A 15956-nucleotide genomic window follows, 5' to 3' on the forward strand; every position below is an offset into this window, starting at 1 on the left:
AAAGACCCTTCATGCCCATTGCTTTATTTAATTCTTCTAACAGTGCTGGCAGATTGGTGGTATTATTTCTGTTTTACAGTTTATTACAGTTAATAAACCTGTGGCCCAGAGAGAACAAGAAGACTGTCCCAAGGTTCCATGGTGAGTTACGGGAGCTCGAGGACTGGGATCTTGGCATCGTGTTTAGGCACAACCGCCTCTCCCAGCGGTCTCAGAACTCCCTAAGGGCAGAGCGGCGTCTTCTCCTAGACTGTCTCCTCTTGGCCTCCCATCCGGCAGACTGTGTGCTCCCAAGAGCCGTGAGAGTGGGGGTCTCCCCATTCTGCCTGTTCCAGGTCTTTGCATACTAGAGGAACGGGCAATCTGTGGCATTGTTGATCCAGTATTTACGGGGGGCCTGCTATGTGGAGGGATTCCTCACCCTTCAGGTGCTCCTAGAGCTGGGAAGGTGTAACACCAGAGGATAGAGAGTGGGTGTTTGAATACAGGTCCAGGCTGGGTGCACTCGGCTGGACAGAGCTGGGGAAGCTGCCCGAGGGGCGGGTTTCGGGTGGGAACTTTAAGAAGCCAGGGGTGCCCAAGGAGGGGTTGGAGCTGCCCCAGCAGAGAAATGAAGGTGCGAACGCTGGGGCGTATCTCGAGCAGAGTGGCCTCGGGAGCGGTGGAGCGGGGTGCGCTGAGTGAGCGTGGGGGCTCTAGCTGGGAAACTCAGCCACTCTCCTGCGGCCGCCCTCCCCAACTCAGCCACTCTCCTGCGGCCGCCCTCCCCAACCCTCCCAGGGTCAGCCGGGCGCAGAAGCCGGAAGCTGCGCTTCCCGTCGTCCCGAAGTGCGAGAAGCGCGGACGCAGCCCCGCGCCGAGGAGCCCCGGGAGTCCACTCCTGGGCCTCAGTCTCCCCATCTATGTGACGCCACAAGAAGTCCTGAGACGCCGCCTCGACGCGGCCGACCCCTCTCCCGCGCGTGCAACACGTGGGCCTGGGGGGGCAGAGCTGCTTGTGCGCAGCGGGCTGAGTGCGGGACGCTCGGCATAGCCCGGGCCCGGGGAGGCGGCTGCAGCCGGAGCGCCCGAGGCCGCCCGCCCTCCCCCGGCTTGGGGCGGAGCCGCTGCCCGGCCGCCCCTTTATCTGCCGGCTCCGCCGACCCGGCCACCGCGGCCTTCCCAGCTCGGCTCCGGCTCAGGTACGGGGCTGCCAAGACGGGGAGGCCTGGCTGGCCGCAGACGAGGGGGCTCCCCACGGGGCGCGGCGGGGTTGCGGGGCTGGACGTGGGAAGGGCAGGGCTTCTCGGGGCAGGGGAGGACGCGGAGCCGGAGGGGAGCACCCGGGCTAAATGAGAGGACGCCCGCCCGGGGAAGCAGCCAGCGGAGGGCGCAGGAGGGAGGAGCTCACTGGATGGGGGTGTCTTGGGAAGGGTGGGAGGAACAGAAGGAGCACGACTGAGGAGGATGCGGATGGGGGGCCTGAGAGCCTGTTTGCCTAGTGAGCAGGGAAGGGGAGGGCTGCTTGGGTAGAGTGAAGGATGGAGGGCAGGGAGTGGGCAGTGGCGTCTGGTCCGGGCAAGGCCGCTGCCTTCCTGAAGGAGGACAGTCAGGGAGCTCACTGCTTTCTGGAGGGGGAATCTAGGTGAGACCGGGACAGGAAGGGGTGTGGGTGCCCAGAACCGGCTGATGTGAAGGATTCCCACTTAGGGATCCAGAAACAGTGGGAATAGCACTGCTGGGGGCCAAGAGGGGCACTTGCTCCATGGTCCCAAGCAGCCTAGACACCTTGGGGGATGAGGGAGCCTCCCCGGTGTCAGGAGAGCCTGGGGTTCCCCACACACAGTGTGGGAAGGGAAAAACCCACAGCACTTGCCTCAAGGCTGCAGGCTTTGAAGATCCCCGGAAATTTCCCTGTGGCAGCCCCTGGAGGAAGCCTGTGGGGCTAGGCCAAGGTAAGGCCTCCGAGTCTGAAGAGTTTGATGGATTCTGAGTCTGGCTGCTCCTGGGTGGACAGCCCAGGACCCCAAGTCTGAGCTCCTATCGGAGAGAGGGACCCAGCCTCTGGTCATGAGGCCTGTGGTACCTCTGGGTCCTCTTGTTGAGAGACTGCCCCTCTCCTGCCTTAGTTTCTCTGCCCAGAGGGTTCCTTGCTGGTCAGCAGTGAAGCTCAGGTCCTTTTTCTGTGCCCCATGCTGAGTGACTGTAGTTAGCTCACCCAACCTCTCTGGGCCTGAGAGATTCCCCCTCCTCAGAGCAGTTGTGAGTCTCAGCTCCACAGAATAATTTCTTTAAGAATTGTTTTTTCTGGCCGGGCGCGGTGGCTCAAGCCTGTAATCCCAGCACTTTGGGAGGCCGAGATGGGCGGATCACGAGGTCAGGAGATCGAGACCATCCTGGCTAACACGGTGAAACCCCGTCTCTACTAAGAAATACAAAAAATAGCCGGGCGAGGTGGCAGCGCCTGTAGTCCCAGCTACTCGGGAGGCTGAGGCCGGAGAATGGCGTGAACCCGGGAGGCGGAGCTTGCAGTGAGCTGAGATCCGGCCACTGCACTCCAGCCTGGGCTACAGAGGGAGACTCCGTCTCAAAAAAAAAAAAAAAAAAAAAAGAATTGTTTTTTCAGGCCAGCTGTGGGAGCTCACACTTGTAATCCCAGTGCTTTGGGAGGCTGAGGTGAGAGGATGGCTTAAGCCACGAGTTCAAGGTTGCAGTGAGCCAAGATGGTGCCACCGTACTCCAGCCTGGGGGACAGAGCATAGACCCTGTTCAAAAAAAAAAAAGAAAAAGGCCGGGCGCGGTGGCTCACACCTGTAATCCCAGCACTTTGGGAGGCCGAGACAGGCAGATCACCTGAAGTCGCGAGTTTGAGACCAGCCTGACCAACATGGAGAAACCCCGTCTCTACTAAAAGTTCAAAATTAGCTGGGCGTGGTGGGGCATGCCTGTAATCCCAGCTACTCAGGAGGCTGAGGCAGGAGAATTGCTTGAACCTGGGAGGCAGAGGTTGCAGTGAGCCAAGATCATGCTATTGTACTTCAGCCTGGGCAACAAGAGCGAAACTTTGTCTCAAAAAAAAAAAAAAAAAAAAAAGCAATGAATGAGGCTGGGTACAGTGGCTCATGATTGTAAGCCCAGCACTTTGAGAGGCCAAGGCAGGAGGATTGCTCAAGCCCAGGAATTCAAGACCAGCCTGGGCAACATAGTGAGACCTTGTCTCTACACGTAATAAAAAAATTAGCCAGGCATGGTATTGTGTGCCTGTGGTTAGGGCTACTCAGGAGGCTGAGGTGGGAGGATCGCTTGAGCCTGGGCAGTTGAGGCTGCAGTGATCGCTGCACTGCACTTCAGCCTGGTGACAGAGTGAGACCCTATCTCAAGAAAAGAAAGAATTACTTATTTCATTCTGATCACATTTTCCAGTACAAATACATGGAAGCCCCAAGTGCTAAAGTTCCAAAAAGAAACCAGTTTCTGTTCAGTTTTGGAAGACATGTAGGGACTTTTTCTTTAAACACTTTGGACCAAGTTGGGGAGTTAGCTTGCATTGAGGGAGGTGACCCAGTTGCTAAGAGACTGGGAGGCCAGCCAGGGATGAAAACTTTCTGTATAATCTGTGGTGACCACTGGGTGCCTGGGAGTTGCCTGTGCTGGACAAAGGGCAAGAGCACTGGTTTTGGAGTCAGATAGATGTGCTGTGCCCTCCCGCCTCCGGAGCTGGGCCTCCAGGTTGGCTGTGGATCCAGAGAGTTGTGAGGGAGAGGTAAAATGTGTGTGAAAGTTCTTTGTCAACAGCCAGCCACTATATATTATGAATGGTAGCACCTAATCTCATTTATGATATTTCAGGTGCCATATTGGGTCATCCTCACTAAAGACCCTTCAAGAGGATTTTCTTCTGACAGCCCCAGTGTTAACATTGGTCTGGCCTTATTATTTGTATCTAATGGGGTTAGACTTTGCCTTCCATGCTGAGAAAAAGTTATCTTTAAGAGAATGTGCTGGAACAATCAGGGCCCAGAGAGGCAACAATGAATATTTTGCATGCCAAGAAGGAAACTAAAGAGGAAGTGGAATTGTAACCAAGTAATGCTTATAATAGGTGTTATTTAGCTGAGCTATAAGCTCAAGGAGGACAGGGTATTAATATATTGAGATGTTGGCTGGGCACTGTTGCTCACGCCTACAATCCCAACACTTTGGGAGGCTGAGGTGGGAGGATGACTTGAGACCAAGAGTTCAAGACCAGCCTGGGCAACGTAGCAAGACCTTGTCTCTGCACATAATTTTGAAAAATAGGCATGGTAGCATGCACCTGTGATCCCAACTACTCAAGAGGCTGAAGAAGGATCACCGGAGCTTGGGAGGTCAAGGCTGCAGTGAGCTGTGTTCGTACCACTACGCTCCAGCCTGGGCGACAGAGCATGACCCTGTCTCAAAAAAAAAAAAAAAAAAAAAAAAATCCTGTGGTGTTAGCATTGGTATGAATTCCCTGGGCTGTTAGTTCTATGAGGGCAGTGGTTTAAGTGGCTCTGTCACTGAGGAAGCTCCAGTGCCTGGCACAGAGGAGGCCTAAAGTAAATATTCTTGGACTGTCCCAGGGCCTAAGGGCCCTTGGAAGTCACTGGTGAATATACTCTTTCCTTTGACATTTGGAAAAACAGGGCCACGAGGGGAAGGGACTTGTCCAAGGTCACACAGGGATTGAGTGGCTGAGTCAGGATGAGAACCCCACAGAAATGGCAGAGCCAGCACTGTGCCAGAGCCAACACCTGGCATCCATGGCTTTGTTTTGCTTCCACAGGAGCCCAAGAGGCAGCTATTTTAATCCTCTGATTCCAGAGAGGAAACAAGCTCAGAGAGGTTGAGGGACTCTTGCAGAATCACACAGCAGGTGAATTCCAGACCCGAAATTTCATCCTCACATAAAAATGAGGCTTCTGGCTTCTCTTGAAACAGCCTGCTGGAGATTAGTGGAGGATGTCCACCCCCCAGGGCAGCAGCCTTCTCCAGTTCTCCAGGCTCACCACCTGGCTGGCTTCCCTCCAGGCTGGATCTTCCTAGGCCCCATGGGCATTTGTGTGGGTGAGCCCGTCGGGGCAGGGAGCCTGTCTGCTTCATTTTCTGTGTGCCCCAACACATAGAATGCCTGGGTCGCATTGAGGCTGGCATATAGTAAGCACTGAGTGAAATCTGTGAGATGGGGGTAACCCAGGGCTCTCCCTCTCCATAAGCCCATTTTCCAGCACATCCCTGCAGCCTGGTCTGTTTTGCCCCAGGGGTGTTATGGGAACCTTTGACAGTGTGTATCCTTGGAGAGCAGGCTGGGGCTGGCAAGCCTTGGTTAAGGAGGGAGGTGAGCAGGGTTGACCCTGAGTTGAGGAATATGAATTGGGAGGGGTGGGGAAGTGGAGGGGAGGGGAAGGGAGGAAGGAGCGGCTCAGGCTGACAGAGGCATTCCCACTGGAGCCCTGGAGATCGCACTTCTGAGGTTTAGCCAACCCAGAAGCCTCCCAAACCTTCTGTAAGACATGTCCAGGCCAGACCGCATGCCATTTGGATCACCTGCTAATTCGGTTCACCCTCTTGTGCCCTCCTGCTCTCCAGGGCTGAGCTGCTGGAGTTGAGGCCCCTTCCCCTGGGGCTGTCACTTCTTAGCTACGTCTCTTGGGCCTGTGGGTAAGCACCAATTTTCAGGGCTGTGTGAATTCAGAACAGTTACTCTGAATGGTCTTTGCTAAGAGCAGTTTAATGATTAAGTAAGGTCAGTGTCCTTGGAAGTCCAAACTCTAGCCAAATTTCCCTGGTCTACACCCCCAGGGATAAGGTAAATGTTTAAGAACACAGTGAAATTCCTGAGGCCCCCAAATCCAATGGAACTAGCTGTTGAGGGCTAAAAGAAGAGAGTTTTTTAGAAAACTCCAAATCTCTCAGGCTGGGGATATTTCAAAGACTACTACTATTATTAATAATAATTGCAATAATTTGTTGAGTCCCTAAATGAAGCCAAAACTTTGTTCTATTAAATTTAATCTTTGCAGCAACCTATGAGGTAGATAATGTTGTCATTCCCATGAGAGAGCTAAGAATCAGAGAAAGTGAGTCACTTGTCTAAGGTCACACAGCTAGCATGTTATGGAAACAGGAGTCAAACCTGGTTTGTCTGAATCTGAAGTCCATCTCTGTGCGCTTTTATAGTGTCTTCTTTTTCCTTTATTCCTAACCTCCTTCCATTCTAGTTCCCACTGAGTAGTGGACCGGAGCCACCGAAGTTTGCCTGACACCATCAAGCAGGCCCTACCATCAACCAGGCCCTAGTCACCTGGCTTTGCCTTTGCCTTGCTGTGTGATCTCAGGTAAGTCAAACTTTTCAGCTGGCCCTCGGTTTCCCCATAAGTCTCATGCAGAGGTGAATGGTGAGCTGCTTGCTGCAGCGGAGGCCTGGCTAGGAAGACACACAGTTTAGCATGGATTTCCCCACTATGGGAGTGGTGAAGCGGGGGAGGAGAGGTGTGGGAGGTTGTCTTTAGCCCCACCCTCTGGTGACATCACACAAGATACCCCTAGTCCCTGGAAGCCCCGCCCCTAGTGCCCCTCATCTGTGGAAGTGCTCAGCATCTGGTGAATTTGCCCAGTCCCACAGTAGAGGTCACCAGCTGCCAGGCTCGAGAGAAACCCCCAGGTACCCAGTGCAATTTGCCAGACTTGGAGGGGCCTATGGAGGTGAGTTGGGCTGAGCTGCCTGAATAGACAGGGCCCAGCAGCCTGGTGGGCACATGACTCAGAGGCTGACCACTCAGAGGATGCCCTGATGGTGCCCTCTGGATACCCATCCTCATCCTGCTGGCTCAGGCTTGACCCCTGCCCCTGCTTTTTCCTTTCCCCTAGATCAGAGTCCCTTTCCATGGAGTCAGGAGGTGGAAACTAATTCTGAAAACAGAACTATTTAGATGGAGTGAGGCCTCTAGCTGAGGTCTAAAGAAAATAGGGTGGAGGCCGGGCGCGGTGGCTCACGCCTGTAATCCCAGCACTTTGGGAGGCCGAGGCGGGCGGATCACAAGGTCAGGAGATCGAGACCACGGTGAAACCCCGTCTCTACTAAAAATACAAAAAATTAGCCGGGCGCGGTTGTGGGCGCCTGTAGTCCCAGCTACTCGGGAGGCTGAGGCAGGAGAATGGCGTGAACCCGGGAGGCGGAGCTTGCAGTGAGCCGAGATCGCGCCACTGCACTCCAGCCTGGGCGACAGAGCGAGACTCCGTCTCAAAAAAAAAAAAAAAAAAGAAAATAGGGTGGAGGGGCCTCTGTCATCCTAGCATGTTGCCTCCAGGTTTTGTCCATAGGGCCCATTATGTCTGGGGGAGAGAGGTGTAAGGGAGCGCTGTCACTAAGCTAAGGAGGTGGCTGTGAGCCAGGGCCTCCCTGGAGAATATTGGGAGCAAGCGGGTAGCTAGCAACTTAGGGAGACTGAATTGCTAGAAGCCTAAGAAAGTAATTTATAAGAAAGGGCCTGGTTGCCTGCTTTAGACCAGCATTTTGCACAGTTGTTCTGTAGGATGCAGACAAGGGTGCCTGGAGCAGGGCAACAGCCGTGTCTGCAAGCATCTACAGACCAGTCCTGGCTCTCCCTCCTCCCTCCCCCATCCTCCTACCGTGGGTAAGGAGCTTTTTTTTGGCTTTTTTTTTTTTTTTTTTTTTGAGACGGAGTCTCGCTCTGTCACCCAGGCTGGAGTACAGTGGCCGGATCTCAGCTCACTGCAAGCTCCGCCTCCCGGGTTTACGCCATTCTCCTGCCTCAGCCTCCCGAGTAGCTGGGACTACAGGCGCCCGCCACCATGCCCGGCTAATTTTTTGTATTTTTAGTAGAGACGGGGTTTCACCGTGTTAGCCCGGATGGTCTTGATCTCCTGACCTCGTGATCCGCCCGTCTCGGCCTCCCAAAGTGCTGGGATTACAGGCTTGAGCCACCGCGCCCGGCCTTTTTTTTTTTTTGAGAGAGCCTCACTCTGTCGCCCAGGCTGGAGTGCAGTGGCATGATCTCGGCTCACTGCAATCTCAGCTCCCCAGGCTCAAGTGATTCTCCTGCCTCAGCCTCCTGAGTAGCTGGAATTACAAGCATGCACCACCATGCCCGGCTAATTTTTGTTGGCCAGGCTGGTCTCGAACTCCTGACCCCAGGTGATCCGCCCACCTCAGCCTCCTATTGTGCTGGGATCATAGGTGTGAGCCACTGTGCCCAGCTGGGAGCTTTTAACTTCTCTGAATTTCATTATTCACAACAACAAAATGGGCAGAATAGTACCTACCTCACAGGCAAGTTATGAGAGTTAATTGCAACAGGACTGTGAAGAGTGGGCATATAGTAAACACTTTCTACATTGCAACTGGCTTTTTTTTTTTTCTTGAGGTGGAGTCTCACTTTGTTGCCCAGGCTTGAGTGCAGTGCTGCAATCTTGGCTCACTGCAACCTCTGCCTCCCAGGTTCAAGCCATTCTCCTGCCTCAGCTTCCCAAGTAGCTGGGACTACAGCTGGCCGCCACCACGCCCAGCAAATTTTTGTATTTTTAGTAGAGACGGGGTTTCACCATGTTGGCCAGAATGGTCTCAATCTCTTGACCTCGTGATCCACCTGCCTCAGCCTCCCAAAGTGCTGGGATTACAGACATAAACCATCACTCCCAGCCTCAGCTGGCTTTATAATTATTACTAGGGAAGGAATCCATGGTCACATAAGCTTGGCAAATGTTGATTCAACAAAGCTAAGCTGACTTCTTCACTGCAGGACTTCTTGGAGCTTTTTTTTTTTTTTTTTTTTTTGAGACAAGAGTTGCTGGAGTGCAGTGGCATGATCTTGGCTCCCAGCAACCTCCGCCTCTGAGGCTCAAGGGATCTTCCTGCCTCAGCTTCCCAAGTATCTGGGACTACAGGTGCACACCACCACACCTGGCTAATTTTTCTATTTTTTCATAGAGACGGGGTTTTACCATGTTGCCCAAGCTGGTTTCGAACTCCTGATTGCAAGTGATCTGCCTGCCTTGGCCTCCCAAAGTGCTGGGATTACAGGCATGAGCCATCGTGTCCAGCCCTTCTAAGAGTCTTTAATGTGCTGTTATATCTTGGGAAGTTCCAAGAGTGGGATGTGGAGCACAGGACTGGACTTATCAGATCACAAGCACACAGGAGCTAGGTGTCCACAGGGCACAACCATCACCATCATTCGCTGGTCTTTGATGCAATAGTAGAATAGAAACCTTGCTGGGTGGGAGGACTCTGGGGAAGGCCTTCCAGTTTCTGGGTTCTGCTTTCCTAAGTGTAAAACAAGAGAGCTGCACAAGATGCTTTCAGAGGTCTTTTCTGGCCCTCCAAGGTTCTCAGTTGGGAAGACAAAGTTGTGGACAAGAGTAAGGGGCCAGATTGTTGAGGTTGAAGCCATCTCTTGGGGAGATGGAGAAATCCAGTACTGGCTCCCCAACCAGCAAGGCTGGCCAATGGGGGTCTTGTGCTCTGGATGGAAGTGGCCCCATTAATTAGTGCAGCAGTAATGTCTGCTTCCCAAATCTGCCCTGTGCCAGGCTTGCTGGGGAATGGAAGAGTCCTGCACATGCCTGTTGTCCTAAGCAGCAGCCCTTGTGCAGCAGTGTAACAACTCCTGCTTCCCCACTGGACTAGGAAAGGCTGGGGAGCAGGGCTGATGCCAGAATCCTAATGCAGGAGAAGCTTAGGAATGCAAATCAGGCTCCGGAGATGTGGGTTTGGGGGGTTGGGGTCGTCTTGATGCTGCCTTGCATATAGCAAGCACCCTGCATTTACTTGGACTGCGTGTGACTTATTTGATTGGTTTTGGGGGTGATCACAGTGCCTCTGGGGGTTTTGGGGGTGATCACAGTGCCTCTGGGGGCAGAGAACATGAATGCTTTATCCTGCCTGAATCTCTTTTCCTTGTCTGGTGACTGGTGCAAAGGTAGTCACAATAAATATCTGATGAACCTGAACACTGGGTCCAATAAGTAAGCTTGGAGGGAATTTATTTGGTGGGCAGGGAGAGAGTGTCTGGCAGATTTTTCAATAAATGTTTGAGTTAATGAGTGACACAGTGAATGACGGTAATTGAAGCCAGGTAAAACAGTATATAATTAGGAAATGATGAATAGCCCTTGCCACCTTGTGTTGCAAAGTGCAGTTTAGGGTAGTGGTTAAGAGCACATTGGCTCACACTTGTAATCCCAGCACTTTGGGAGGCCAGGTGGGAGGATCGCTTGAAGCCAGGAGTTTGAGACCAGCCTGGGCAACAAAGTGAGACCCTGACTCTACAATAAAGTAAAAATAAATTTAAAAAATCAGCTGGGCATGGGAACATGCGCCTGTGGCCCCAGCCACTTGGGAGGCTGATAGGAGGATTGCTTGAGTCCATGAGGTCAAGGCTGCAGTGAGCTGTGATTATACCACTGTGCTCCAACCTGGGGGACAGAGCAAGACATAATCTAAAAATAAAACAAGGCCGGGTGCTCTGACTCACACCTGTAATCCCAGCACTTTGGGAGGCCAAGGCGGGCGGATCACCTGAGGTCAGGAGTTTGAGACCAGCCTGGCCAATGTGGTGAAACCCCGTCTCTACTAAAAACACAAAAATTAGCTGGGTGTGGTGGCAGGCACCTATAATCCTAGTTGGGAGGCTGAGGCAGGAAAATTGCTTGAACCCAGGAGGTGGAGGCTGCAGTGAGCCGAGATTGCACTCCAGCCTGGCTGACAGAGCAAGACTCTGTCTCAAACAAACAAAAACAAACAAACAAAAAAAGAGACTTGAGTTCAGAGCATGCCTGTGCCATCTGCTACTTCCTGGCTAGGTGGCTGGGCAAGGCACTTAACTTCTCTGTACCTCAGTTTCCTTACATGGAAAATGGGAATAATGATAGTGTCTGCCTTGCAGCGTTGCTGGGAAGCTTCTAGCAGGTGCTGTGTGAGCATTTGCTGTGATTTGTTTTTGTTTCTATATCTTTTGCCAGATCATGACATTCATAAGGGCAGGGATCAAATCTTCCATTCTGTTCCTTGTCCCATCCAGCACAGGGTCTGAGGCAAAGAAGGGCTCAGTAAGTGTTTGCTAAATGAATGAATCAAGGTTAAACTGTGTAACCCATTATAGGTGAGGGGAAAGTGGGGTTGGGGGAGCAGTAAGTAGGCCCCAGAGGTGGCAGCTTGTACTGGCCTTAAAGGATTTCAGTGCAGGGAAAGGAAGGTGGCACAGGGTGTGACATTGGGGTTAGGTGGGGAATAAGGGTAGTAGGAGCAGGTCATGTGGGCCTTGAATGCCAGGGTAAGGGGTTATATTGGATTTATTTGGAACTAGCAACCATGGGCAGTTGGGGGAGGGTCTGGAGAGGGGATTTTGAGAGTAGGGGTATGGTTCATCAGTTGTTAACTGGGTACTTTCAGGAAAAAAGTGGTCTTTTGAGTTGGGCCTGGAAGGATATGAAGTATTATCAGAATGGTGTCATGTTGTTCTTTTTTTTTTTTTTTTTTTTTTTGAGATGGAGTTTCCCTCTTGTTTCCCAGGCTGGAGTGCGATGGTGTGATCTCAGCTCACTGCAACCTCCGCCTCCCAGGTTCAAGTAATTCTCCTGCCTTAGCCTCCCAAATAGCTGGGCTTACAGGCATGTGCCACCACACCCGGCTAGTTTTGTATTTTTAGTAGAGACGGGATTTCTCCATGTTGGTTAGGCTGGTCTCGACCTCCTGACCTCAGGTGATCCTCCCGCTTCAGCCTCCCGAAGTGCTGGGATTACAGATGTGAGCCACCGCGCCTGGCCATGTTGTTCTTTCATTCAGCAGCACTGAGTGCCAGCGACTTGCTAAGCACCAGGGATTCACAAAATAATGAGACAAACTGCCTCCCCTTGATGAGCTCACATGAACAATCATGAGAAGTGTGATAATGGTCAAAGGATGGTCTGATGATAAGCACTCAAGTGGAGGGGTCATCGTAGGAGGTTCAGGAGGCCAGGGAAAGCAACCTAGAAGAAATGGGGGTTTTTTTGTTTTTTTAAGAGACAGGATCTCACTTAAGAGCAAACTTGATCAAGCTTGAGTGTAGTAGTGTGATCATAGCTCACTGTATGTCGAATTCCTGGGCTCAGGGATCTTCCTGCCCCAGCCTCCCCAGTAGCTGGGACTATAGGCACATGCCATCACGCCTGGCTAACTTTTTTTGTAGGGATAGGATCTCACTATGTTGCCCAGGCTGGTGTTGAACTCCTGGCCTCAGGAATCCTCCTGCTTTGGCCTCTCGAAGCACTTGGATTACAGGAGTGAGGCCTCATGCCTAGCCAAGAAATAGGTTTTTGAGGAATGAATAGGGGTTTGCCTGGTAGGCGAGATGAGGAAAATGTCTCAGGCGGAGGGAGCGACTTGTATAAAGCTACAGACATGTGAAAGCGCAGTCCAGGGGTTGGTGGCACTGTGACTGGATTTGATGTGCACTGTGGTTACACAACAAGACTGGAGAAGGTAGCAGGGACCAGGTCATGCAGGGTAGTGGAGGGTCAGTAGGGGACCCTGGCCACTCTCGAGGAGCTAGATAGGTAGAGGCAGTGGGTCTGTTAGCAAGGTCATTACTGCCACCAGATGAACACTAATGGTGGCGCGAACACAGGGGCTGAGAGAGCCTGACCCCTGTCATGTGTTTCACATGGCCAGATCTGTTCTTTAGGAGAGAAAACAGCTGGTGCTGCTGTGTAGAGCCTGGACCGGAAAGGAAATTAACGAGGCAGGGAGCCTTATTAATACATTCCTTAGACATTTATTGAGCACCTACTATGTGTCAGGCACTGTTCTAGGTACCTGGGATCCTTGCTCTCATGAGGTCAGAAATGAGGAATTCCATAGGACGAGTCTTCTATTCTTAAACCCAGTGTAAGGATAAGGCCACTGGGAAGGAGGGAGTAGGATTTGGGCATCAGAGCCCCCCAGCTGCTGCTCATGGGGGTCAGGACACCAGGCCCCTGACTTTGCTCTGGTCTCTCTCCCAGCTCCCTGCCAAGGCCCACAGCCATGGCCATGGCCCAGAAGCTCAGCCACCTCCTGCCAAGTCTGCGGCAGGTCATCCAGGAGCCTCAGCTATCTCTGCAGCCAGAGCCTGTCTTCACGGTGGACCGAGCTGAGGTGCCACCGCTCTTCTGGAAGCCGTACATCTATGCGGGCTACCGGCCGCTGCATCAGACCTGGCGCTTCTACTTCCGCACACTGTTCCAGCAGCACAACGAGGCCGTGAATGTCTGGACCCACCTGCTGGCGGCCCTGGTGCTGCTGCTGCGACTGGCCCTCTTTGTGGAGACTGTGGACTTCTGGGGAGACCCACACGCCCTGCCCCTCTTCATCATTGTCCTTGCCTCTTTCACCTATCTCTCCTTCAGTGCCTTGGCTCATCTCCTGCAGGCCAAGTCCGAGTTCTGGCATTACAGCTTCTTCTTCCTGGACTACGTGGGGGTGGCCGTGTACCAGTTTGGCAGTGCCTTGGCACACTTCTACTATGCTATCGAGCCCTCCTGGCATGCCCGGGTGCAGGCCGTTTTTCTGCCCATGGCTGCCTTTCTCGCCTGGCTTTCCTGCACTGGCTCCTGCTATAACAAATACATCCAGAAACCAGGCCTGCTGGGCCGCACATGCCAGGAAGTGCCCTCCGCCCTGGCCTATGCACTGGACATCAGTCCTGTGGTGCATCGTATCTTCGTGTCCTCCGACCCTGCCATAGATGACCCAGCTCTTCTCTACCACAAGTGCCAGGTGGTCTTCTTTCTGCTGGCTGCTGCCTTCTTCTCTACCTTCATGCCTGAGCGCTGGTTCCCTGGCAGCTGCCATGTCTTCGGGCAGGGCCACCAACTTTTCCACATCTTCTTGGTGCTGTGCACGCTGGCTCAGCTGGAGGCTGTGGCACTGGACTATGAGGCCCGACGGCCCATCTATGAGCCTCTGCACACGCACTGGCCTCACAACTTTTCCGGTCTCTTCCTGCTCACGGTGGGCAGCAGCGTCCTCACCGCGTTCCTCCTGAGCCAGCTGGTACAGCGCAGACTTGATCAGAAGACCAAGTGAAGGGGGCTGGCATCTAGTAGGGAGGGAGGTATTGTGGGGGGACAGGGGTCTGGGCTTGGCTCCAGGTGGGAACAAGTCCTGGTAAAATTGTTTGTGTCTGGCCCACAGTGACTCTTTGTGCACCACTCAACTCAAGGGCGTCACTGGCCAATTCTTGGATTTACGGATTGGCTGGGAGTTGCTGGGGTCCACTTCTGGGCCTGCCCCAGCTCCTTGTCCAGGGAGAGGGAAAGAGTTAAAGATGTGGGCCACTCCAGCTTGCCCCTCCACTGCCACTCACTGGGGTGAGGCTGGGGATCAGCTTGGTGAGGATTGGGGCTTCTAGATTGTCTAGGCAGGAGGTGAAACTTAGGCCAGAGTCAGATTTGAGCTGAGCCAGGATAGGCCTTGGCAACCCACTTCTACTCAGATTTCATTGCTGGATGCGGAAGGGGCAGGCCCAAAATATATGCAGGATCTTACTGTCCCTTGAAGCCCAGCCACAAGTGTTGGTGCTGCAGAGAGACCCCAAAGGTAGTAGATTGTGCCAGAGAGAAATGGGTCCCATCCAGTGCTTCATACCCCTTCAGTCACCATCCCAGACAGTGAGTCCCAGATCTTCTAGTTCTGGCTTCTGTGTCCCACACAGCCTGTTCCCAGCTTCTTTCCTGGTTCCCTTGTTAAGGATTCATTTATCTATTCAGTGTTGAATGGATAAATGGCCTGGGCCTCTGCTCAGAGGCAGGTCACCGCTGGGCCCTGAGGATCAATGCAAGATGATAAAGACTTTTTTTTTTGAGAAGGAGTTTTGCTGTTGTTGGCTAGGCTGGAGTGCAATGGTGCAATATTGGCTCACTGCAACCTCTGCCTCCTGGGTTCAAGTGATTTTCCTGCCTCAGCCTCCCGAGTAGCTGGAATTACAGGCATGTACCACCATGCCTGGCTAATTTTCTGTATTTTTAGTAGAGATGGGGTTTCTCCATGTTGGTCAGGCTGGTCTCGAACTCCTGACATCAGGTGATCCGCCCGCCTTGGCCTCCCAAAGTGCTGGGATTACAGGCGTGAGCCACCGTGCCTGGCCGACAAAGGCTTTGATACCAGAATGAACTGTCAAGGGAAGTGCTGAGGAGGGATTAACCTGTGCTGCCTGGGACCCTCGGGGTCTTGGGTTGGGGAGTGTGAATAGATAGGAGTTTGCAGATGGAGAATAGGAAGGGCATTCCAGGCAGAGGGAAACTTGTGCAGAGACCCAGAGGTGCGGAAGGAAAAGTGGGGCTGGGGCTGGGGTGGTCTGGATTATGGCCTGGATGCAATAAAGTGACTGTGACAGTAGCCGCCTCTTTGTTTTTTGTCTCCTGTTCAGGGAGGGGCCCCTGCTCGCATTACTGGAGGTGGTTTTCGGAGGAAGTTGGGGCCCCTGGGAGTGGACATAGGGTGGAGGGAGCAGTTCTTGTTTTATCTTTGCTGGGGGATGGGGTTGGAGCCTTATATACCATATCTATATATACAAAATTTGTTTGGTAAGGGAGTAGGGGGCAGTTTTATTACTAAAGTTTTAGAAGTAGTTAAAATGTGTTTAAAATATATATATTCCCACTTTATAATCTGACAAAGACTTTTGTTTGTTCTTCAATTAAGGAAGGTTTTTTTGTTTTTACTGAAGGGGGCAGAGGCGTGCACACTCCACCATGCATATTGAGCCCCCTCGCATGCGCACCAAAGGAGTATGTTATGTTAACTTTTATAATATTGCTTTTTCCATAGTGCACAGCAATATATATACAATGAAGGAAAATTGGGAAGATAAGAAAACCCAAATTAATTAGAAATTTCACTTCACTGCTAAAATATCGTGGGGGACCTTACGAAATACAAACACACGTAAAATATGTGTATATCAATATTTTGATAT

The 15956-nt window shown here is 52.5% G+C and overlaps 1 protein-coding gene across 5 annotated transcripts; it reads left to right on the forward strand.

Moving 5' to 3' along the window:
• The first annotated feature begins 831 nt into the window (after nt 1–831).
• On the forward strand, nt 832–15376 carry LOC105494478 (progestin and adipoQ receptor family member 7). 5 transcript variants are annotated; one of them, XM_071098265.1, is made up of 4 exons: nt 832–1181; nt 4784–4873; nt 6219–6335; nt 13003–15376. In XM_071098265.1, the coding sequence occupies exon 4, from the start codon at nt 13025–13027 to the stop codon at nt 14063–14065; it is 1041 nt and encodes a 346-aa protein (XP_070954366.1). In that variant the 5' UTR covers nt 832–1181; nt 4784–4873; nt 6219–6335; nt 13003–13024; the 3' UTR covers nt 14066–15376. The 5 variants fall into 5 exon arrangements, with proteins under 5 accessions (XP_070954366.1, XP_011761223.2, XP_011761225.2 ...); XM_011762921.3 differs by lacking the exon at nt 4784–4873; XM_011762923.3 differs by lacking the exons at nt 832–1181; nt 4784–4873 and adding an exon at nt 5430–5658.
• Nucleotides 15377–15956: the final 580 nt, after the last annotated feature.

Source organism: Macaca nemestrina, chromosome 1 (assembly GCF_043159975.1).
Source record: "Macaca nemestrina isolate mMacNem1 chromosome 1, mMacNem.hap1, whole genome shotgun sequence".
Lineage (NCBI taxonomy): Eukaryota > Metazoa > Chordata > Mammalia > Primates > Cercopithecidae > Macaca > Macaca nemestrina.